The sequence below is a fragment of the Diadema setosum genome, chromosome 17 (assembly GCF_964275005.1).
Source record: "Diadema setosum chromosome 17, eeDiaSeto1, whole genome shotgun sequence".
Taxonomy (NCBI): domain Eukaryota; kingdom Metazoa; phylum Echinodermata; class Echinoidea; order Diadematoida; family Diadematidae; genus Diadema; species Diadema setosum.
The window spans coordinates 16,354,425-16,380,554 of record NC_092701.1 but is presented as its reverse complement, the minus strand read 5'-3'; the positions used below and the strand labels follow the sequence as shown (position 1 = coordinate 16,380,554).

At 37.3% G+C, this 26,130-nt stretch overlaps 1 protein-coding gene across 1 annotated transcript in view; it reads left to right on the top strand.

The window, feature by feature from the left end:
* The window catches only part of LOC140241057 (ral guanine nucleotide dissociation stimulator-like 1), a 74,880-nt gene that overhangs the window by 36,662 nt on the left and 12,088 nt on the right, over positions 1–26,130 (top strand). The window contains exons 4-11 of the mRNA XM_072320828.1: positions 2,867–2,920; positions 3,452–3,633; positions 19,870–20,012; positions 21,433–21,645; positions 23,613–23,716; positions 24,250–24,334; positions 24,858–24,968; positions 25,608–25,733. Of these exons, the coding sequence (XP_072176929.1) occupies positions 2,867–2,920; positions 3,452–3,633; positions 19,870–20,012; positions 21,433–21,645; positions 23,613–23,716; positions 24,250–24,334; positions 24,858–24,968; positions 25,608–25,733 (1,018 nt within the window). The remainder of the gene's footprint in view (positions 1–2,866; positions 2,921–3,451; positions 3,634–19,869; positions 20,013–21,432; positions 21,646–23,612; positions 23,717–24,249; positions 24,335–24,857; positions 24,969–25,607; positions 25,734–26,130) is intronic.

Below are 26,130 nucleotides of genomic sequence, written 5' to 3'. Positions count from 1 at the left end.
TGACACTGTATGTGCACACAAGTCAATTTTCATATCATCAAAGACCTGCAGATACCAGCACATTGAATCGCACTGATATAAGTGCCATGTATTCACTGTGACCACTTCATAGAAGCAACCGCAAATATATGATTTCAGAAATGGATCTATTCAGACTAAGCCTTCATATATATTGGAGGAGATATGGTCCATAAAAACTCCTGACAATGGCCACTGTCCTTTGAAGGCTAAATTATGAAAGGTAAATGTTGCTGGAGCTTTTTTGTGAAAGCTTTTTTGTGAAAAAAAAAATCAACAACAACAAATCTCATGAGTGTGTCACTGAATTTAATAACACAATTCATTTCAGCAGATTGTTATGGGTATTGTGCCTCAATATGAAGTACTGTGTTATCATTTCACTGTGCACACAAATTTGAGAAATGCATTGAAAGAAAAAAAGTGACTTTTCTGTAGACACAATGTGATATTATCATTTTGTAACTTCAAATGGCTGCTAGGAAATTTGTTTGTTTGTTTGTTTGTATTTGTTTGGTTTTGTTGTGTGTGTAGTTTTTTTTTTTTTTGGGGGGGGGGGGAAGAGATCATGTTTTACAATTTCATTAACTTTTTATTAGAGTTACCTATCATAAACTACTTCAGGGTAAATTTTGTCTGTACCAGATACTTCAATGATAGAATGCTGCTAAGGCACGTTATTCTCTCAAGTTATGACTGTTATCGTATATGCGATTGGGTCACGGGGCTTGTATTTTGGGCACGATGTAGGTGACAATGCATCGTGAAGGGTATAGAAAGAGAACCATATACCATCATGGTATTAAAGGGACAGTACAGTATTGGTCGAGATGAGAATTGGGCTTTTTTTTTGCGAGATACCAAGAAAATACTTACAAAATAGTACAGAGCATACCATTTTAAGAGGAATTCAAAGTTTTATTTTGATGAAAATCGGGTTTGAAATGAATGAAACATCCAAAAACAAAGTAAAACAAAGCGATCGTAATAAAGTGTGGGTCCCACACTTTACTAGACTCGCTCTGTTTTGGATATCTCAACCATTTCAAAACCAATTTTCATCAAATAAATGTTGAATTCCTCATGAAATTACATGCTCTTTCATATTTCATAAGATGTTTCTCATTATCTCACCAAAAAAAGTTATAAACCTGAAATTAGGTCTCAACCAAAACAATACGATCCCTTTAAGAGCATTGTGTGTGTGTGATACTGAAGAAGGAAGTTGGTGGTTTGGTTCAGAATTAGCCTTGGCACCAGCCACCTTCCTGTCGCATCATGACGTTTCTTTGTGGAGATTTTGGGTCTATAGTGAGGTGCAGATAGAGGCTGAAAAGCTATGAAAAGGCGAAGATATATGCCACTGAAAATGAATCCAAAGACAGGTGAATGTACAAAGATAGAGGGGTTCTCTGCGGTCTGACTCTTGATATCAATAGCGAGCGATGCGAATGCTATTACGACGACACAGCCTTAGTCTGGACCATGGAAACAGCTGTCTTGTGCTTGTGTAGAACACCATATTTTGCCTAATTGGTATTGTCTTTGCGTTTGCATCAAGGAACATAAGGCATCCAAGCATACACAAATACAAGCATATATTAGGCTTGCCAAATGCAATTCGAGAAGAGAGCGGAAATGATGGAAATGGAGTCAGAGATAGACACAGAGAGGTAAAAAGGAAGGAAACACCAGTTACCCTGTGTGTCTACACTTTTGTAGACTGATTGTATCATTGTTGCTTGTGTGAAGGTCATTTTTATTGCACAACCCTGTGACGTTATAGCTTAAAACTCTACTTCTATGTTCGCTATCAGAGAAAAAGAAAAACTGGTAATTTCACACAAACACCATGTGATTTTGAGTTAATTCAAGATTCCCTAAATGCACCATGTAGCACACTGAATGTTGATATTAAAGCAGATTCAAATTAACTTTAAACTCCTGGAGTAGGAGACAGTCTTGCATTATCTGTTTTCAGGCAATTTTGAACTGAATTTTCTAGAAAGTTGCAGCTGATATGATTCTGTCTTCTGTCTTCTTCTAGACAATGTACATGGAACTATACTCCAGTCATTTAAACATTCAGTTTCAGTATGGTATTGGAATTAAAATTCAACTTAACTTTCATAAACACGAGACATTGAATATGGTATATTCAGCAGGTTTCTTTATATAAATGTATTATATGTTTCGTGGAATTTTTTTTTTTTTAATTTCAAAATGTCTGGTCCCTGTTGCATTAAATCAACCTTTGGTTGTGTAATCAATACTCATTTCTACAGATCAATTCTGTGGGGCAATGTTGCAAAACTGTCTACTAGGGTTATATACCGTGAGCAGTTATATGTAGAATCCAATGTAGAAGTGAAGCTAACATCCTAAATGCTGAATTCTAATCATGCAGATTTTTATCAAGTTTTGATGCATGTCATATCACAGTGGACAGGTTTTCAGAAAATTATTTTGAAGAGAAAACTTAGCATGAAATAACCCTCTGTTGCAGCTCAAGTAAATCTAATCTCATATGTTCTACATCTTTACATGAACTGAAGAAGGTTAGATACGCTTGTGTTTACATATTCACATGATGTTTTTTCAGTGATGTGTAAATGATAAATATGAATTTTACATTGTACATTCACTTTCAATCCAGGATGAAAAGAGGTGCTTAGGACAATGCATGTCTTTGTTGAAATACATTGTAGCTTGACTATTTACACTGATCCGATTAGGCAAATATTTTATGTGATGTGAATATGATGTGTCACTTTGTTTAGCATGCATTCCCCATCTTTGAAATGGATTTCACACTTAACCAATCTGTTTTTGTTTCTCTCTATCACAGATACATGGACATTCAAGCAACTGCAACTGAGGCTGAGAAAGATCAACATCAAAAGTTAGTGTTTCAGTTTGAGCCGATAAAGGTGGTGCTTGAAATATCTCAGGCTGGTGTCTATAAAGAGAAAAGCATGTCATAGCGAAATCAAAACATCTTTAATGGGATGACTTCCATGACAAGAATATTGTTTCATTCCTGGAATAACCTGGAGTGTCTTCGGATCTAAGTTTGTATGATGGATGAGAAAGGTAAATAGATTTATGGATGAAACCAGGTTTGTAGGTTACAAGTAGGGAATAGATTCTAGTAGGCCACGGAGAAAGTGATTACCTTTGTAAAGATAAGGAAAGAACTTGAATAGACAAATTCTATGGGGAAATAAACTTTGGGATGCATAGTGTTCAGCTTAGGGTTTCATCACTTAAGCTTTACTCATCCATGTGAATTTGTCTTTGCACATTTTAGCAGGGGTGCCTGATGCAAGCTTTTCTTTGTACACAAGCCTGCCTGAATATGCTTTTCTTAATGCGTGATATTTGATTCACTTACTGCCATTTGTAAATATGCATATTTGTGTGGTTGCCATAGAAACATCCGGTCTGTCCTGATGATGTGGCTGGATGAGGGACAGGATGACTTCCGAGAGGGGCCAGACTACACCTGTCTTCACACCATTGAAGAGTTTGCTCGTGATGTTATGCAAGATGTTGAACTTCAGCTGCGGGCACAACTCATGATCCAGTCCTTCACTGCCGAAGCTTCCCCCAAAGGTAACAGGATTTGCGTGGCGGCCATTTGTGCAAACTCTGTAGCACTTTAGCCACCTATGCAAAATGTCCATTGCTTGTAAGTGACCAATTATTAGTCGGTTGATGCTGACAATTTTGTCATTCCTTTTTCACTACAAGTCAGTTGACCACTTGTGGACATCAAACTAAATCCAGTGAGAGCTGTCAATTTCGTTATATTTTAGAGCTGTGGTAATAAGGAAATCCACAGCAGAGGAAAATTCTCATAAACTACACCTGTTTATGAAAGGCTGGCATCTTTGAAGGGGGAGGGGGAGCAGGGGTTCCATCTTACTGCTCCTGGTGAGAGTAAGGGGGGGGGGGGAGGTGGCAGAAAGTTGTTTGTGTCTAGGAGTGTCTAGGGAGGGGTCCAATCTCGGGAAAAGAATCTTCAGGAAGGAGTAGTATGTATGATTTTACCTTAAGATTGTAAGTCCATTTGATCATTAACATGTACAAGTGTAGGGATTGTCATATTCAAGCATTTGGAACAACACTTTGGCTAGTGTTTCTCATGAAACAGAGCTCCTAGATAATAATTGTGCTTGAGCGTGAAACATGCACTCAGGGAACAGTTTCATTTTTTAATATCAAAGAGTTATGACCAGCGCATACAAGATTGCTCAGAAAACTGACATTTCAGCAGTGTAGATCAGCAATGAAATTGTTGTCATGAGATTCAGCAAAATTACAGTTTTTGAAGTGATCTGGGTGCACCGTGCAATGTGGCACGTACTAGTTTGTTCATTTTTTTCCTCTGAAATATCAATATCAGTCACCCTTCCTTGTGCACATGTGAATGCACATCTGCTGCAAATGCACTCATAATTTGTCCTGACAGAACAATGTGAGCATGAAATACTTGAGGATGGAATTAAGGAGCTTAGACTTCGGTGACTCAGCTCGCTATGCTTGACAAACAACTATGGCTACACTTTGAAGCAGTCCCTAAGTACTAGTCTGTTGGAGTGGTTTAAAACCAAGTGGAATTTTCCCATCTGAAGACAAATTTTTTCAATCAGTGCACCATTCTTGTCTTCTAATGGTGCCGAAGTTTGCAATCTGCATTATCAAACCAACCTGCAATGTCAAAGTTTCAAGAAGAATTATTGCGTATACAGTACATGGAAATTTTTCTGAAACAGCAGATCAAAAATTGCCTGGATAACAGCTATATTTTCCATCTCTGATTGACAAATTTCAAATTGGCAACAATTTATTTTGGCATTGAGAATTGAGAATGCAAGGTACAGATTTCAACACTCTACTGTACACAAGTGATGTGAGTCACTCTTAATATACTTGGATTTCCTGTATAACGCTGCTCTTTTTGGGACTAATAATTACTGAGCTATTTATTGTTCATTTTTTTTTTTTATGAGGAAAAAACTGAAAGATCGTCAGATGCCAGACACACCTAGGAATTACTGGCATTGTTCACAATTGGTAGTTTTATACCTGGATTGCTCGTATTTCGTATTGATGCAAAAATTATCTGCCACAAATAAAAAGAGAAAGATTTGATGAACATCTGCAGATTCAATTAACTGCAAGTACATAACATTGGCTTTGACTGTCATGGGACAATTTGCGTGTGTGTGGTTTTTCTAATCACCCCATTTATTTGATTTTAAGGTCAAACTTAGAAGTAGACTGACTTTACAACTGTGATGTCAAAATTGGGTCTACATGTTTCGCATTGTTGACTGACTGGAATATACTCAAACTCTTTTGAGAATGTAATTGTCACTGAACCTTTCTGACTCAAGTGTCTATCAAATTTTATCTTCATGTATTAGTATGTAATTCTTACATTACATGCCATCCATAATATTTGATTAAAGCAAGCATTTATTTGTATTGTGGTTAGATGCCAACCTCCTAGTCTACACGTATCATTCCTACCATAATTCACTTCAGTGCACATATTCACTGGCAGGCTATTCTATTCTCGTAGGCCTGTGCTAGTCATGTTTTCGAATGCACCACCATGGACAGCAAATGAAAATTGCCAACCTTCACAATTCAGTCACTTTTACAACTCTTTACAGTTGTTTCCTTTTATTTTTTTTATTTTTTTTATTTTTTTGTGTGTGTGTGTATGTGTGTGTCATGTAAAAACAGCTGGCCAACCAGTAATTCCTTTTGGCCTCAGGCATCAGTGAAGTTGATATCAGAGAACTCTGTAGAATGATGATACAATGTACGTAATTGTGGTTTATAGATATAATCAGTGAAGGACAAATTGGTGCTTATATTGTCTTGCGGCAGTGCTTGTTTCTCAGCAAAAGACTTGAACAGACAGTTCCAAGTGAAGTATGAATCATATGTTAAACTTTTACAGTTTGGAAGTATTGAACTAATGTTAAAAGTATGATATCAAAGTTCTGAAAATGTATGTGATAGGTTTGGCTAGAGGGTCACTTATCATGGTGAATCAAGAAGACTTGCTGCTGTCATTTCGCTGTCATTTAATGACACAATCATATCAACATTGGGAGGTGGGCGTGTGCCTGTTTCAAAGCCGGCAAGAGTTCAAGATCTCCATTACTGAACTAGGTTCACATGAATCACAGAGTATATCACACACACACACATCAAGGATGGCTAACTCTCAAAGACAAGACATATTTTGAGGGGGTCACACAAGGGGAACCATGTGAGACTATCGCACAATGCAGTTTCCAACAGCAATATGTCCTTGGGGTGTTTCACAAAGAATTTAAGTCTTAAAAGTTATGATCAACTTGAAATCATGGGATGCTGTGTGTGTCTTCAATGGTATTCTTACTTCTTTGTGAAAATGACAATTTTAGAGACTTTTTTTTTTGTTTTTCATCTTCCATTGATATACAAAATGAAGTGAGTGACAAAGGAATATATAAATTTTCATAACAATATGAAGTGGATTCTTGAAGCATTGAATACAAATGAACAGGCAAGCCAGTGGCATACCATAATTTGAAGTTGATCGTAACTTTTCTTTGAGGTTTGAATTTTTTTCAATTTGTCACCCTCTAGCAAATGAAATTTGTAAGGTCTAAACTGCTGATCCTGTAATTTAACAAACCTCAATTCAATTCAGTTCAAACCTCAACCTTCACCCCTCTTCTTAATATTCTTTTGCATTTATCAACTTCATTCTTTATGAAACACCCCATGGGTAGTTTTTGTTATGTGTAATGTCAATTGGAGTTTGTTTGTTTGTTTGTTTGTTTGTTTTTTTGTTGTTTTTTTTAATGGGGTTGATATTTCAGAATGTCTCAAATAAACATTTGTTTCATCACAAGAGTGAAAGACTGTTGGGAAACTGCCAAGGATGTCAATATACTCTTAACTTGTGATTTTTTTTTTTATTTATTTTATTATTTTTTTTTTTTTTTTGATAGATTATTATCATCACAATGACAGCGTTATGCTGGCATTATCAGTTCAGTTAGCCAAATCTCATTTTTGATGTCCTAAGTCAAGTGTAAATCAAGTGCTTTATTTTCAAATCAGTGTAATTTTGTATACTGACATAGACGAAAAAAGGTCCTATCCTTACCTTTGTAGGTTATATAGCCTGCTGTATGTACACACACAAACTGTGTGTAATAGCTGCCCATGGCAACTAAACCTCATGCAGCAGTCACAGATGGTTTAATTTGCGGCAGACCAGTTCATAATAATCCAGAGAGATTTCTCTGGGGAGAGATACTTAGTCCACAATAGGCGGAAATGACACAAAAATCCATGTGTTAAACCACTAATCTGTTTACACCCGTGACGTTAATCAAACGTGAACATTTCCACCATCACCTCTGCTTGTCACAATGCCAGGTTAACATACACAGAGTAGGTCATTAGAAATGAACATGTTTTGATCATTGCCGATAAAAACTAATCTTTTCGAAAAGGATTGTGTATCAGTAATGAAGATATATTTTTCCCATTTTACTAACTTACTAGATCATGCTAAATGGTGCGCTTCAAGATAATAGATATTATCATTCAAATGCTATAAGTCAGAGGAAATAGGCAATTACCAACTAGAGTTCCAATAATCTGGCCATGAAATAAGAAGTGTAGGCGGTTGTGCTTTTTGTTTTGGCTTGGCAGTGTTGCATTTAAAAAAAAAAAAATCACCTGTCAAAATAAGAAACATATGTTTTGATTGGTCACGGAAAAATTGATGGTATTAAGCGACTGCTGTGAGATTGCAGCTGATAGGGGGAAATTTGGGATAAGACAAAGGCAAACTGATTCTTGTCTGACATTGAAGAAATCGTCCCAAAGTCTCCTAAAGAATTCTTTCCTTTGAACCACATCAGATTTGTGGATACTGTCAAATATTTTCCCGATATTCTACCAAATGTGACCCCATCATTTGTAAGGCATTGTGGGATACTGCAGAGAATAGTATTTAGTGTGGCCCCAAAGAACTGTGTGTGTGTCTGTAGAAAACATGTTTAACTCATGCTAAGTACCAAGTAACTTCTCCTCTGTGCAAACTATGCACTGTTCTCTTCAGTGTGATAAATGTCGGAAGTCATGAAAAATGAAGAGAATTTATTTCACCTGTCATATCTTAGTACTGATTACTTTATACTGTAAACAATGAAACTTTTGCAGTACATTAATTTTTGTGTATTTTGCACTACTTCTGGCTATGGCGAATTTTGAAACCTGTGAAAGTATCTTCACAATTTTCTCTTTACGTATTGAATGGGTTGACAATTTCACAGCATGAATTCAAGAACCTGTGAATATGATTTTGAGCCAAGGTGACTCAGCACAAAAAAAAAAATAATCATGCAGAGAAATGTTTACAGTAATGCAGTTATGTTGATCTGGGGGGCGTTTCATCAACGAGTTCGTCGGAGATTTCACCGACAAATTTGCTATCAGCCAATCAGACCAAGGATTTCATTAGCTTCTAACAGTTGTCAGTGTAAATCCTTGCGTCTGATTGGCTGATAGCAAATTCGTCGGTGAAAACCTCCGACGAACTCGTTGATGAAACGCCCCCCAGAAGTGTAGCATATTCAGTTCTGAAGCCCAAATCTGTCATGTTAAGACCAAAACTTTTCAAAGATTGCTTAGTTTTTGCACAGAAGACAAGCATACGTAGAGTACCAGTACCAGGAATTTCCTTGAAAACAAGCAGAAAATATGGAGTTGAAAATTCACCATGAATATTTTTGTTTTCAATTTCAAAGCTAAGTCCCTTGATCTATTCCAGCTGAAATATAACACTTTTAATCCCTACAGTCACTGTAATCATCAGATGTTGTTTGATGGAACTAAATCAAAGGTGATCTGCGGAAGATGGATGTTACTTAAATGGCCTCATCTAAGTTCCTGACAACCCTCTATTGTATATACTGTATACGCCAAATATTTCGCGAGGTTTTTATTTTCGCAAAAATTTCGCGAGTCGCATGTTATTCATGAAATTAAAAACACTCGGAAATATTGACTCTGATATCGATGTGGATGTGACATACGCGTGTACATTTCTCCGTTCAGTGCAAGTCTCCACGATCGCAAATTTAACCACTCGCGAAATCGTCGGGAATTCCTGATTCGCAAAAATTTAGACTCGTGAAATGTATGGTGTATACAGTACTGTATATCAAAAGCTGTTATTTTGGTGTACAGATATTTTCGCGAATGAGGAGGTGGCAGACATTTTCACAAGATGTTGTTTCTGCGATTTTGACACCGAGGCTATCATAAGTGCACTAATGCCTGTCAGTTCGAGATATTCTCGCGTGTTGTTAAATTTGCGATCTGACAGTGATTTGCAAAATTTGTGAAAATTAGAATAACCCTTGCAAAAATACCAGCTTATGCAGTATATGAGATGCCTGGTAAAATTTTGGCTCTAGCCTGTAATGAAGCCTACATGTATCTTATTAGTTCTTTGGTAATTACTGTACATTAAAGTCCTCTTTGTTTTCAAGGCTCAGTGATCTTTCTCAGAGGTATCTCACCTTGAACAGCAAGTCTGCAAAATTCACTTGAACATATTATAGTCAATGATCAAAGAGAAATTAAGTAATCCTGTTATTTAGAATCTGATTATGTCATTACTGCCTCATAATCCAAGATGTGCAGTAGAAATTAATGACTCATTATGTGTTTTAGCTTTTTCCCTGACGCTGAGGTGCAAGGACATTTATTTCATGCAAGCCTGATTGCATACCTTTATGAGAGAGTGAGGCTGCCACAGTCATGTACATAACCACTGGGGACATAATGTGAAGGCTTTTTGCCTATTAACAGTGCTATTTCATGGGAGGCTTCATCTGTTGACATTATGCACTGTTCTTGTATAGACTCTCTAGACTAATGATCATGCTCATTTATTATGTGTCATTGGTGAGTAGTGACAGATCAAGTTTCCATCTGTTAAAATTAACAGCCATTCATTGTAGTATTCTATTGGTTAAAAATAAACCTTAAGTTTGTTTGCTATTTTTTTTTTTTTTTTTTTTTGGGGGGGGGGGTTGGTTTTGTTTGTTGTTTTTCAGACATGCTTGATGTTATGTGAAGCATGTTAAAGTGCCTATTTTTGTTTCATCCAGCATTTTCTTTTATTAAATTGTTAATGCAGTGACTTTAAGTTGCCATAGCATCCTGTTGTTATGTCAACACCCAGTTTCAAAATATGCAGGTTTACTCCCCTTACAACCATCTATCCAAAATTACATGTTCCATTTTTATAAGCCTTTAGATGTTTGCTTAGTATGTCATTTGAGCATGTGTATCCTGTATCATTAAGGTTGTGGATCATACTTTTGATACACACTGTCATAATGATTATTTGCAAATATTTACAAAGACTTAAAACACTGCCTCAGGTGCCATGAATACTGTAGTGCTGATGGGAGGTTCTTTTCTCTTGTGTTATAAACATCCACACAAGTCATTAAGGCGCGAATTCACGAAGGTGGTACAAATGAAACCATGGTTTAAACCATGGACAAAAACCATGCAGCGCCAAGTGTCGCATGGAATATTTCGTTATGAAATCAGTCATTTCGTCAATGAAATTATTATTTTGTAACGAAATGACAGCATTTTGTAACTATATGAACATTTCGTCCATGAAATTATAATTTCGTTAATGAAATGACCAATTTCGTAGACGAAATGACCAATTTCGTAACGAAATATTCCATGCGACACTTGGCACTCCATGGTTTTTGTCCATGGTTTAAACCATGGTTTCATTTGTACCACCTTCGTGAATTCGCGTCTTAAAGTCATAAATTCTTGGTGCAATGATTTGTTCATGGTGCCTCACACTTGCTGCTGAGTGGTTGTTTTAGAATTTGAACCTTATATGACTCTGGCTGCACTTCAGAACTGACAGGATGGCATGAGATAAGTGTGAAGGTATTGGAGCAAAGTCCAAGAATATACAACAGTCCAAATGTCGCAGATGTCACCAAACATCAATTAGATACACTGAAGGGGTGTTACATTGCCAAGTAGCAATGCATGTCCTTATCAATACCAACTTAAGGCAGAAAAAAAAATGAGCTAGACAATTTGAATCAGACTCTTTGTGTGCCATGAACAGATTTTGTCTTATTTTTTCCCCCATTTATATAGAGCTGTATATTTTTATCTATAAAACATATTTTAAGCCTGATATAAGGAACATTAAGTTTCAGCTGACTGTACTGAAAGACTACAAATTATGCATATTTGTCTCTCTTTAATAGAATTAGTTTATGAATAGTTTTCTTTCTTTTTTTTCACAAAGATTTTGTCCTGTTTGTCCCATAAAATGAGAAATTATAGTGCTGCTTTGTGTTCTATTATAGATACTGTAGTTTAGGAGAAATTTGTTACCATTGTCAGATCTTCTTCAAAATTCACATTATGCCAAGTGCACACACATGTAGCTGAAAAGAAAAATATGTGGTTCAGCATGTGGTTCATTGGCATCTTTTAGTGCATGCTGCCATGTTTTCATAAACCAAGCATTGTGCATTGCATCCTACACTGAAGCTAGAATATGGCAGTTGGGTGAATGTGTGCACTTTTGATATTCAAGAATTGAAGTCTCATGCTGTCTCCTAAACACAGTGGCCTGACTTTTCAAAGCTAGTTTGAATTTGGCCCATATATGCAAACTTCATCTGGGTAAATATGCATGGCTAGAGCGTGTATGCCAACAGACATCTAGTTATAAATGTGTGCTGAATCCTGCATGTGAGAGGTAGGATGCCTGTATTGCACTTCTTTTAGTCCATGGACTAGATGTAAACCATGGATTTGTAGTTTGTGAACTCAGGCCAGTGAGGCTGAACAAGGAGTCTCCTATGGATGCGAAAATTTTCCCTGCAAAATTTAATTTATTTTTTTTTTGTATAGGGGTATTAGTAAGAAGTTGTTATTACATTTTGTGTGACCGTGAAGATCCCATAAGATGCCCTGTGTAGCTTGGTAGGGAGATGACAGTCTTTTGTCTGGCCATGAAGTCTATTGGTATCCTAATCAACCTGGATTATTTCCAGTGAGCAGTTGGTCTGTGCCTGCTCTCTGTCAATTAATTGTTTTGATGTTCAGTGGAAATGTCTGCATTAATCCCACAAGGTTACAAAGACAGACACAAGCACAGACAGTGAAGAGAGAGAGGAGGAGGAGGAGAAAGATGACTCCCAAGGCAAAATACACAGAAAACTGGGATGACCAATAATAATAAAGCTCTCTCAAACAATTCAAATTTTCCCTCAGTGAAATAAACACACCCAGTGCAGATTATTTTGACTATTTGATATGTATATAATTGTAATCTCTCAATAGTATATGTGCAGAATCTCATTTGAGGGTGTTTACAAATGAGTGCTTTGGTGATATTCTTGCAGTGGACATCCTCTGTTATAATTTCCATCCCTTTTTATGCCTCCGCCACGAAGTGGTGCCGGAGGCATTATGTTTTTGGGTTGTCCGTCCGTCCGTCCGTACGTCCGTACGTCTGTACGTCCGTATGTCCGTACGTCCGTACGTCCGTCCGCTTTCGTTTACGCGATAACTTGAGTAATATTTACTGGAATTTTACCAAACTTGGTCCAAGTATGAAGTATGATGGGGCAATTATTTGATTAGATTTTGGGTGAAATCGGCTAAAGGTCAAAGGTCAAAGGTCAAGGTCAAATCATGAAATTGTATCCGTTTACGCGATAACTCAAGACTGGATGGAGCAAATTTCACCAAACTTTGTTGGAGGATGATGTATGATGGGACAATTACTTGACTAGTTTTTCAGTGAAATCGGACAGAGGTCAAAGGTCAAAGATCAGGGTCAAATCCTAAAATTTATCTGTTTACGTGATAACTCAAAACTGGATGAAGCAGCTTTCACCAAACTTGGTCCAAGGATGATGTATGATGGGACAATTAGTTGAGTAGATTTTAGTGACATTGGCAAGAGGTCAAAGGTCAAGGTCAAATGCTACAAATGTTGCAATTTCCCCCATATCTATGCAATGGCCAAAGGTATTTTCTTGAAACTTGGTGTGGACATGTACTACTGCGTAAAGATTTTCCAGAGAGAGTTTCATGTCATAAGGTCAAAGGTCAAAAGGTCAAAGGTTAGGTGAAAATATTGCAATATCACTTTTCTTGCAAATGGTTCAATGTATCTTCGTGGAATTTGGTACATATGCATGTACTGTCTGGCAGGGATTATCTAGGGAATTTAGGGGTCATGGGTCAATAGTCAGGGGTCAAAGGTCAAGGTCAACTCCTCAAAATTTTACTATTTCCCTCATATACTAGTATATGCAATGCTTGTATTTAGTTTCAAAACTTAATACATGCATTACCTAATGGAGATTCTCCGGGAAATTTCCAGCCAGAAGGTCAAAGGTTAAGGGTCAAAGGCCAGGTTTCAATGCCCCCCCCCAAAAAAAAAAACAACAACAACAAACAAACAAACAAACAAAAAAACACACACACACAAAATCTATTTTGTACCATCATCACACTCTTTCTTCATACCTTGGAAATTACTCAATGCATAAACTTCCCCAAAATTCCCCAAATATGTGTACCTGCACTCTTAGAAAATTATAGCAAACCCAGTTCAAGACATTTCTGACAAACATGTCATTTCAATATTTGGCAGATGTGAAACTGTCATGGATCACACATTGTGAAGACATTGTACTATACGCCTATTGGGAGAATCATGCATTATGGCGGAGGCATCAGTCACCATAGCGACATTTCTAGTTTGACAATATATCTACACGTATTTAGATTATGATCTCAATGAAAATGTGTAGATATTTTACAAATAGTGTGTCTTGCTCCATTGTCTGCTACCTCAATAATATTTGTTTGCTGTTCACATATCCAGATACAAGAGATTGCGGCATGGCATCCTTTCAGGATTGAGCAACATGTGACATGCATGTAGTGAAAACCACATGTCGCATTCATATCAGATTCTGTTGCAATATGCGATCCAGGGTGAGCCACATGCGACAATCAGTGGCACTCCCTTGGTTTGGGGTGAGGTTGCTCGTAATGCGCAGTGGAGTATGTCCGTATGTTTGTCAGCTAGGCATGCAGTCAGTCCTGCTTTGGGTTCTCCCGTCTCGTATTCTGCCCAAAAATATCCCTGAAACAAGGAAGGAAGTGTGTAATCATTGTTGCCGTGGTTACCATCCCGGCTCGAGGGAGATGTCAGGAAGGCGGTAAGAACGACTGGCAGGTGTTAGGGGAGTGACTGAGAAGTGGTGCTTCTCCGATCCTCTTCCTTTGCCAATCTCGACGTCTGGCACCAGATATTGCAATTGTTTTCAAATTCATGATAAGAACTTTGTTCACTGACTGAAGTCCCTGTGAAGTTTCAATTTATATTGTGTACATTGTTGACCTGTTTAATCTTATTGACATATAATCCAGCCTTTCTCTTGAAATTCTGTTTTCGAAATTGAATTCATTTATTTTTTGCTGTTTTCAAAAGGAGGTGTGTAACATTGTACACCATTTGCTTTCAACATAAATTACTGTATAAGTGGTTATTTTCGCGAGGGTTTAATTTTCGCGAATTTCACGAATCACAGTTGGATCGCGAATTTAACAACACATGAAAATGTCGCCATATACTAGAGTAACAATGCATACAAGATAGCGTTGATGTCAATTCGCGAAAACACCATCTCGCAAAAATGTCCGTGACCTTTTAATTCGTGAAAATATCTGTACGCGAAGATAACAGCTTATATACAGTATACTATTAAGTACCGGTACTCTTCCCAGAGTTGCCAATGGAGATATAAGCTACACCTTAAGTACAAATCAAACATATATGACTACTAAGTGACTATACATGTAAGAAGAAGAAGAAGAAAAGAAATATCAAATAATGTATAAAAGGCAGTGCATCAAGCTTTCCTTTACATGTACACTAGCAGCCAAAGCCAAATTACAGTAAAAAACAAAAAAAAAAAACAAAAAAACAAAAAAAACCCATCAAGATTGGCTCTTCCAGAATGTGACATCTCCTAGGCAATATAGCTGCAATTTTACTGTACAGTATTTGATAGGGCATTTAATCTCATTAAGAGTTTGAGAGTGCGAAATGAGCACAAGTTGTGTTCACCTACTCAATTTTGTTGATCTACATTTAATGAGTATATGCAAGTCTGTCACTGGACATTGATACAGTGTGCATCTTTCATAATGAAATCATTAGGCAATGTCGTCATACTGCATGTGACAAAATACGTATTAATTACATTTCTCATTTGGAAAGAAAGTGAGTAAGGAAAGAGGTCCCTGTAATTCAAGTAAGCCATGAAATGCATGGATGCATTTGACTAGGTCTGAGCTAAATATACCTTAGTTGGGCTATTTATAGTGAAAAGTGATTCATGCTCAAATATTCCCCTGTTTTGGATGTCGGTGTAATAACTCATCATGTCTGTGACCTGGCCATGAGAAACTTGAATTAGAAGTGACAGCTTGAATGAGAATGAAATGCAACACCTGCCTGAGGTTACGTAGACAGTGTACAGTACAGGAGGGACCTGGGCTTGTCTTTGTTGAGTCATGTGGTACAAAGCTCCCAGGTTCTGACCAGCTTCAGGAACCCCCCCCCCCCCCCCTCCTTGCACACACACACACATACACACAGCTAGAAAGAATATTCACAGAAACAAGACAAAACCCTTCTTGTGTGTCAAAGTGCTTCATTTCCATTCATCATATTCAAGAATTCCTCAAATATGTTACTATTTGGGTGCAATTTAGATGTGAATATAACACTGCAAGCACAATGTTGACAAACCTTGTATGATGACATGGCTGTTTATTGTACAAAATATGCTCTTTCTTATCTTACCTTCTTGATAGTCCTATTTTATCAACTTGTGATATAAAGCAATGTACTGAATCATCCATTCAAAACTTAATAAAAGTAAAATCTATGCAAAGGCAGGATGAACTAAGTTTGAATATTTCATGTCCAGGCATTTTCTTTAGCCAATCAATGCTTTCACACTTTGCCCATATTTTCACCATTTTCCAAATGGTTGCTTCTTTCAGAGCAACTTCAGCAAATGCTGCCTTTTCTTATAATTTCTCATGTTTAAGTCTAGATCTGTGCAAAAGGCCACTAGCATAATTCATTTTGTAGGTCAAGTTGATATGAGGCACTTGTGATCGGATAGTAAACAGCATCTTTTATCTAACAATTAAATATGAGAATGAAAAGAATAAATTGTAATAAGCTTCAGGCAGTCCCCTGCACTTATCTAGTACAATGTTTATAATTCAACATACCAATACATCTAATAAAGGAGCCCTTACTTTTCACATGAGTGCCTATTATACATAGTGTGTACCAAGGTACATGTGCATTTGTGGAACCATTTTTTGATCTGTAGAGATTGGCAGCCCCGGTTTTCTGTTGGGTAGGTCTGACAAGAAATGCATTCGTAAGTCATTTTTAAGAGTTTATTTTGACTTGATTGCATTGGAAGTTATGTTGCAGACACCTATTACTAACAGATCACCCTGTAGAGGATAAAGATCCATGTTGATATTCATCAGTACAATATCTCTAGTATCTCATGCAATTTATGTGATTTGGAATGAGCAGGGGTTTAAATAGCTTCTAGACATTAGTGTACAATGCTGTAAAATGCTCTGCACTCAATGAGAATTTTTATCCCGATTACTTTGTTTCAGCATGACATTTACCAGCCCAGGGGAACAGGAAAAAAAAAAAAAAAAACCCAAAGAAACACCTTTGACAAAATGGAAATGATTAGCCACGGTCTGTTCCTATTGCTGTCAGGTGAATTGGTAGAGGGGTGATAAAATGAAAGTGGGGCTTAATTAACTATTGATAAGAGAGCAGTCATGTGTGGGCTGACTTAGCAGCTCTAATACAGGAAGTTTAAAGTTTTGTTTTGGTTTTGTTTTTTGTTAGTGGTAACCTTTCATTCGTTTGCCCTGTGAGAGTAATCAGTCTTATCAAACAGGACTTGCTTCCTTTAAACTATTAAAGTCGTGATTGCCAGTGAACCTGGAAAGGTAACACTTTTGTGTGTATTATCACAGTACGACACAGTGGTTACAAATCAAAATATGGGGACTTTTAAGAACTTGTCCCAGACAGAGACGATATAACAACAGAAATAACAGAAATTGGAGTCCTTACATCACAAATTTTGTGTAGAAAAAGGACAGGAGAACATGTGTCATGTACACATATTTTTCAGGCTTAGAAATCCACTTTCATGTGCTTGGTGCACTGTAGGCAATATTGGCAGAGGGTATGTTAAATGAGCTTCAGAATTCAAATTTTCTGTGCAAATTGCATTCTTTGCTCTGTAGAATAATCCTAGGAAAGGTAAGTTGAACATGAGTTTCCTGGTTCAAAGCAGAAGACAGAGTAGAAATTCACAGAGCTTATACAAAGTACAGGTTTTGGAGTTGAAATAGCTGAGGACATAGTCTCATTGTACTGTAAAACCAGAAATTTTCTAGTGCATGAAACTTAGGCAAAGTTCACAAGGAGCCAAGATTTGCAAAAGTAAAGTGTACCCTGAAATTCTTGTTTCAACAATGTATTGAATGCCAGAGGTAATTTGTGAAAGTTTCTTGCTAGGGAAAAGGCCGTCAGCTCCAATTCACAAAAGTTTCATGCCGTGAATGTTTCTGGTTTTACAATTTACTCTATATGCTTGCTGTACCAAATAAAGAAGAATGAGGACAAATATATTACTGCTGTCACAAAGATAAGAAAGACAAAATATGCTACTTAATTGGCAAGAACACTTTCTGTTTCTTTGTTCCCCCAGTTTGTTGCATGGTAATGAAATGTAGAATTCAAGTGTCTATGAAACATAATGTTCCTTCTTTGGCTTTGTTTTCATTAAAAAGTAAGTAATGTACCAAACTTAATGACATGGGCTGGCAGACAGTAGGAACACTGTAATGAATGGGTCATTCATTCTCCATTTGGACAATATAAACTGGGTCCTGGCCCTGAGATGTTGCCAGGCTTCTTTCTGTAAGGCAGGGAAGCTGACCTGTGGTCCTGTCATTCTTTTCACTGCCGCTTGCCATTGAGTTATAACGCATTGCCATAGCCTTGCTTCTAGCCTACAGCAGAATTTTCCTTGATATTGAATGACAGTGTTTTCCACTTAATACAATGACATCATCTGATTTGTGAAAACAAACAAACAAATTTCTAAAAGAAAGAGTACCCCCTACTCAGTGTATTCCACCATTTGTCATGGTGAATATTTTTGAGGCAAGTGTATTATTGGAATGGGGCTTCTTTTTTGCAGGGTTGAGGAGCAGCAATGCACCTCAAAAGCTTAGAGGCAAGAATAGTACCTCTGAATAATTAGTAACGTGATAGGAAGTGAGAGGAGTAGTCAGTGCATCGTGCATGGCTCCTGTTGACTTGTTATGACAACGTGCTAAAGCCAATGTGTACACTTTCAGTTTGTCTCACCATTCAACACGGCAAATCAGAAACAAAAGTGAAGGTAGTCTACCTGCAATGTTTGTACGTATGTCTCCACCATGCACTTTCAGTATCTGGGAAACATATGTACTTCATTTATAACCATTCACAAATTTCTTTATATTTGAAGCAATGATTAAGTATTTTTGTTCAGTCTGTGTCACAATTGGCCAACAGCTTTCTAAAAACAGCTGATCTCTAGTCTCATGATCATGAACAAATCCTATATCATTTGTCTTTGACCAATAAGCTGTGAATGAGCATTATTGTCAACTGAATCAGAGCCAGTTACATTTACCTCACATTTCACAAATCCAGTGTTTGAAAGAATTTAGTTTTGAACAAACTCAATCTGACATAAGAGCAATAAATATCAAATTATAGTAACCTTGTACAGACCACCTGATGGTACCCAGGTTCCTTTTTTATTTCTTGTAAGCAGTGACATTATTTCTTTGATTACTTTCTCCATGAAATGCTATGAATATTCGCTGTTCCCATTGACAGAAGACTTGAGTGATGCCATTTTTATTTTACACATACTGGATGTGTATTTAGGAATATTAACTCTTTCTAGTTATATTTTGCCTTCTGAGAGATTAAACGGAAGTAATTCCATATAATTTAAGGCTTATTTTTATCATGGTACACATACACATGAGGAAACAAAGTGCACAGTGGATATGACCTTTTAGCCAGACTTCTTGTTATGTAAATACATGGCAAACGATATGAAATGATAATGATGATAATATTCTTATTGCAATCAATGAAATATCTAGTTGTATTCTATGCAATGCTTAGAGTTGGGTGATCCATATATACTATGCAATGCATACAGAAATGAGATTTTTGGAAGCCAGCGTAATGGAATTAGGTATACACCATGCATGCACAGGAAGTGCAGAAGTGACAGAGTGCGTGCTGTTGGCTTTGTGGCAGTGCTTTGGCTTTCACTGAACATTCTTGTTGAAGGTTTATATTTTCAGAGTTGTTTGACTGAACTACATTTTATGTCTAAACACAACATGGATGGTTACTTTTGTTGTCAGGAATATACAAAATGTTCCAACCTTAGCCCCACTAGATTGGATGTCAAACTATTTAGATCTCAGTTCCCAGACAGTCTAATATCTATCTAGTATAATACCATGTCTAATCTATCAATGACTACAATAATAACAAGTTGTTTAACTGTGTATATCTTGTGTTGTATCTAGCAGAGACCATTCCAGAGAAGCCCAAGTCCCAGTTCTCTGTCAATGACGAGGTAGACTTCATGATGCTGGGGACGGTGGGATTCCAGGAGATTCGGGAGATTGACAGTCGGCTGCTGGCGGAGCAGCTGACCCTCATTGAGGCTGTACGTCCCATTTGTCTGTCTGTCTGTCTGTTTGATTGGTATTAACCCCTTTACAAATATCATGGGGTTGTGTACAGTGATGAGATCATCACATCTTAAGAGTTATTTCCTACCTAATATAATGCATCAGTTGATATATAGAACAAATGTGTTTTATAACTTTTCTGAATTATATCAAAATTATCTATCACCACCCTCACGCAAAGAAATTACATTAACCTCAAGAACATGTTAGCATTAAAATGCATTCATTTAAAAGACATCCTAAGGTAGCTTACTTCTGCAAATTTCTTTTGCTAGACATTGTGTGAGCTTTGCTAGAGCTTTCATGAAAGGGATGTTGTAAAATTATTGAGTGTCTTCTGGATATTCAGATCTGTCTTGTCAAAGAATGTCCCAGAAACAAAGAATGAAAATGACTGACAATTCATCAAATGAATACATCATACAATTTCATTGTTTGGTTAGTTGCACACGAGATAAAAACAGTTCTACTGCTACAGCTTTTGGCTGGAGATGACCAATATTATAAACCAGAAACTCACAAAAAGTAACTGGAAGTTACAGATTACCATCACTTTGTTTTTAAACTCTCAGTCTTTTATGTCCACCTCATGATAATCATTGGATTTGAAGTAGGGGATATTTAGAAATGTGAACTACTGTCATGATATGTCTCTGCCCATGCAGAATGGGTATGGATAAGTGAAGAAAAGGGGCAGTCTGTTGTGTTGAGTCAATGAGACAAGTTTTCTTGCAGTCAGTGAATTGTGGTGACATTATGACAGTTGTGGATGAGTCAGCAAGACTATCCCCAAGACTCTCAATAAGTGCAGTGAGAACTTAGAACTGTTAGGGACGTACAACATGTGCATCCAGGTACTGCTGTGAGAATTGGGAATGCATCCCTGGATTTAGAAAAAAAAAAAAGTTTGGAAGACGGAGAAACAACGGTGCTTGCCAGGAAGCAATGTGGTCTAGATATCCTCCTGTTAAAGACACTGGGTCTTGTATTCAAAGTGTCCAAATGCTGCCGAAACAAAGAATTTTTACTGGCTGGCAGGAAGAAGTTTGCTGGAGAAAAAAAAAAAAACAAGAAGAAAAGATCCACAACACTTAATTTGGAACTTGTGCATTATACTGATGTGTGAGAAGATGATCTGAGAAGATGCATCGTTTTTCTGTGTCACTAAGCTCATATTGAAGGATTTGACCAAACAAACAAAAATATATATTTACTCCACAATAAATTCCTGCCATTTTAGATATTACAGCGTGTGTTGTAAACTGAGAAGAGATAATAATCAAGTTCTGATACTGTGCTGATATTAAGATTTCATAAAACTAGAGATGATGTCTCGTGTAGTGGGAAGAAAAATTAATATTTATTTTTTTTTATTTATACTTTTGCTGCTACCAGGAATTGTTTCGCAAGGTGATCCCACAGCACTGTCTGGGCTCCATCTGGTCTCGGAGAGACAAGAAGAGGGGCGTGGACCCCGTCACCGTCATAGCAACTGTCAATCAATTCAATGACATCACCATGAAGGTGATGTCCACCATTCTTGAGGACAGAGCGTTGCGGCCATTGGTCAGAGCGTCCATCATCACAAAATGGATCGAGGTAGCCCAGGTGAGCGAAAGTGTCCTCCTATGATGTCCCCCACATGTCAGATGCGACACATTCATGCAGATCTAGCCGGTATGTAGCCTGTTTTCATGTTGAAGATTTCTTCAAATATGACAAAGTGAAAAAAAAAACACTCTCTGTAGTCTGCAATGACAGTTCTAGTAAACATATGTGACCGTTCACCACAAAACAAACAAAAAGTCGCACCCCTTGATTTTATTAAGTGAGGACTCAAAAAAGATGAAATGGTTCAGCCAAGTCAATCATGAGTTTTTCATATTTTCTGAAAGAGCTATCCTTCTACATTATTCTTCAGTTTGGTATCTTAACATGAGTGGGAAAGTGTGTATTTAGCAGTTTTTCTACAACCCTTTTTTGGGGGAAGAGTAGAATGATAAGGTATGTCTTAGAGGCCGCTTTTCATATCTTGAAATCCTTTGCACACTCGTCACTTTCAAGTCTAATAACTTTTGAAAGGATGATGCTACTGCTTTGAAAGTTAGCATTAATCATGGGCAGAATGTGCTAATAGAACATGCTTGATTTCAGCTTAATCTGATAATCCCTTCATTGTTGTTTGCTCCAGTGGTTAACATCCTGTGTTTTGTCCCTCTCATGGCACAGCTAGCACGGCTTGGTAAAGATTAAGCACTTGAATAGACTGTGTACTTCAGACGTCTTTTCTCAGTTCACACTTTTCCAGAGTGTTTGCTTTCTTTCCAGTATTTAGATAGGTTAGGGGAGTCCATTTTAATTGAGTTATACATCATTTCATTAAAAGCTTAGAGTCTGCTCTTTCAGAATCTGCCCTTAACTGAAAATCCATGTCTGGCGACTTTTTGTTGGTTTTGTGGTGCAGGGTCACATATATCAACACTTGATTTGTCTTCAAAGTTTAAGGTTTGCATTGTTCCCTGTGAAACAACCCCAAATGATGAAGAAATTCAAAATAAGATAATGAGAGAAGAGTGTTAAATTTCATTCATGTAATTAGGAGCCACTTGCCATTGAACAACATTTATTTTTTTTTTTAATGATGTAAGGTAAGGCTGTCAGGTGAGGGGCACTATTCAAAAAAGTTCATCCGGGAAACACTAATGGGCCTGCAGTGCGTACTACATGCTTGGCAGCTGGCTGGTGCCTAAAGTCACTGAGAAAGAAGTATCCTTAGTGGAGTGAGACGTGGTTGGTTGGCCCAGCCCCTTCCTATATCAGTCATTCTTTCCAACTCTTCTTCTACCTGACCATGGTTTGATATTAAGAGTAGATCACACTTAATCCAATATGTAGGATGACATCTTCACAGAATAAAGAGAAACTTGGGTTGGAATGTGGAATGACTTTTATATCAAAGAGTTTAATGTTTAGAAATGGAACTCGGATGGGTATTAGACTTGAGCTTGATCGCCGTCAGTGTAATGATACATGGTATTAGAGTGGAAATCTTTCCCACGTGTGCATGCATGATAATCAGTCAGCAGACAAGATTCTAATACTGGTGAGCAAGCTTGTGAAATGAATTAGTTGTCCCAGTGTTGGATTTATTCCAAGTTTGCTGTAGAAACAGCAAAGCGATTGCCTTTAACTGCAATGGAAACATGCCAGTAGAGCAAATATGATGCAATCCTGTTTTAATGAACACAGTTATGATAGAATTTTGTTATATTGAAGTGAAGATCCAGGTCCGAAAATCATCATCTAAATATCTTCATATGCATTATTTATTCGTCTGCAACAAAATTTCTAAACAACGAAGGAAAACTGCTGGTTTTGAAGACTGTATTATTGCGAGAGTCACCTGTACTCAGTTCTCACAGAATGTGCCTGGAATTGTTGGCATGTCAGTCATCATAACTTCCTTCATCTTTTATAGCAGTGCAATTTTGGCAAGTTTGATTAAGTGAGGTGGCAAGTCTCATACATTAGACAACCAACATGCACTAATCAGAGATGTTGTCCCATCTCACCAGACTTGTCGGGAGCTGAAGAATTTCTCATCTTTGAAGGCCATCATCTCAGCACTTCAGTCTCATCCCATCTACAGACTGAGGCGAGCATGGAACATGGTTCCAAAGTGAGTCTGTTGTAGTAACCATCCAAAATTTGCATCCTACCATCAGCTATTCCAGGCTTAGCAAGAGCACTGTGTCTTATGTGTGATAAGAGTACTTTTATATGAGCACTACATAATGCTTGGTTCTTAGGACATTAGCATAAAGGTAAGAGACTGGGAGAGTTTTCTTCCCATAAACTATAACAGTGATCTCAGAGCAATGAAATGAGTGTACCACAAGCCAACTAAATTATGTGTGATTGCTGAATACTGCAGTAGAGTTGTGGAATCGGAACCGCTCCAACAGGCAGTGAATACATTCATATATGTTTGAGTTGTTGTTGTTTTTTTTGATACATTACCAAAAAGAAGGTGTGTTTTTTGGTCAGTTTCTAGTGATTAATTTAGAAATTACACAAAGTTTTTAGTTAGAGACAATCTGCATTCTTTGCTATGGTCACTGTTCAAAGCTATTCTAAAGATGGTAGTTTAATATCAGAATGATTATTGTAATAATTCCACCTATTACTCTGTGAATCCTTTGTCTGTCCTAGATCCAGCTTAGCCCTCTATGAGGATCTGGCCAGTATCTTCCATGATGACAACAACTTTGAGGCGTGGCGAGAAATCATTAACAAGGTAGAAATTTAGCAATCGGGTAGAAGTAGAAGTGGCGAATGTTGTATCGTGTTGTTATGAATATAACTTTATGTGTGATTTACTTGTCTGATTCAGAAAATGAGACTGTGTCTATCAAGACTCAAGATATTTTGTTAATTTTCATTATTCATTGTGCTCCCTGTGATAGCGTTATCACAGGTTAATTCAATCCTACCTACATCTTTACATTTGACATGTTGGTTTGGAGATGTCTACAACTTGAAATTCAAGCGAGTTTCACAGAAAAAACACAAACAAAAACAAAACAGAAAAACTTAAGACCTTGTTTAATATTGCACCTGTAGATTGAATGCTTGAGCACAAAGGGCAATAATAGTGTAGCACTTTCTTCATGTGCTTGAAAATCAGCAGCTAGAATTTTCATGACTGCACAAAATGCAAGTTATTCAAATAATGCAGGCAGCATTAGTCATCAGGAGGGAGTTTTACCAGAGCAATTCTGACATTTGTGACAACTGATGTCATTCATTTTCGACCATAGGAGGGGACAGCCAAGTTTGCTTCAGTATCACCAAGGAGCAGCAAAAAGACAACACGATCCTTGAAGAAAATGATGAGCTCGGATAAGCTGGTAGTTCAGAGGAGAGAATCAGTAAGCATTGTGTTCGTACAATTATCTCTGTCTCAGGATATAAGCTTTGTTGCTATGGACCAATTCAGTCATTGAGATACGTATTTGTCTTCAACTCTGTTTATTAACATATGCATACACTAACTTAAATTCTGATATTAATCCATTTTCATTTGTTATTTACTGCTATTCAATGCTGAAGTTTGTTGTAGTCTACCGTTAAGAGGAAATGCTGAGTGCTTTGAATGTCATAAAGCTTATGTCAAACAGGAGGAAATAATAGAATAGTGCAAAAGTGATGTGGGTTTACTGGTTGAAAAACAAGCCTGTGTCTATACACCTTTTGACTAGATGCACGACCAGTTATTGAGTGCATTGGAGGTGTAGTTTGGGTTGGTTATTATGATTTATTTTGAATGCTTTTTGAGTGTGTAATATTAAATCACTTGTTTACGCAACTGTAATGGGGTGCTGATATTACTCATTGTAAGTCATTATTCCTCACTGGTGGAAATTTTTTTCTCACCAATTTCTCTCTGTAAGTTATGTGTACATGATTTATCTTCATCTGTGGATCTGATATATCAGAGAAAAAGTATCAAGTTCTGATAACATGTCTGTCATACTTTATATCCTTTATCTCACCCTCTTGCTTTCCAGTGGCATGGTAAGGTGAATGGGACAGTGCCGTACCTTGGAACCTTCCTGACAGATTTGATCAAAATTGACACTGCCTTCCCAGACACTGTAGACGGCCACTTAATCAACTTTGAGAAGAAGAGGAAGGTAAAATGAAATATAAGTAGAGACATGATTTGTTAAACAAGGTCTTAAATGGGTTCGAGACTGCAGCGTGGCAGTTAAATTTAGAAATGATTGATAGGATTCTACGGAACTTCTGATATTCTGACATTGAGAAAGGAATGTTCCTGCCGTGATGAATGCTTATGGAATCCACTTCCGTATTGTAGTGCTAGTGTCAGATGAGAACTTTGCTGATCAAGTGGTCATTAGCAGGTGTGAAAGTAGATTGACAGTCTACATGAGCCACTGTATACCGATATGAAATACAGTCAAACCTGTCTTTAGTGGCCACTCAACGGAGACAAAAAAGTGGCCTTTCTAGACACATGGCTGCTATAGACAGGGTAATTTTTCTCAGGTGGAATTGTTTTTAGTGGCT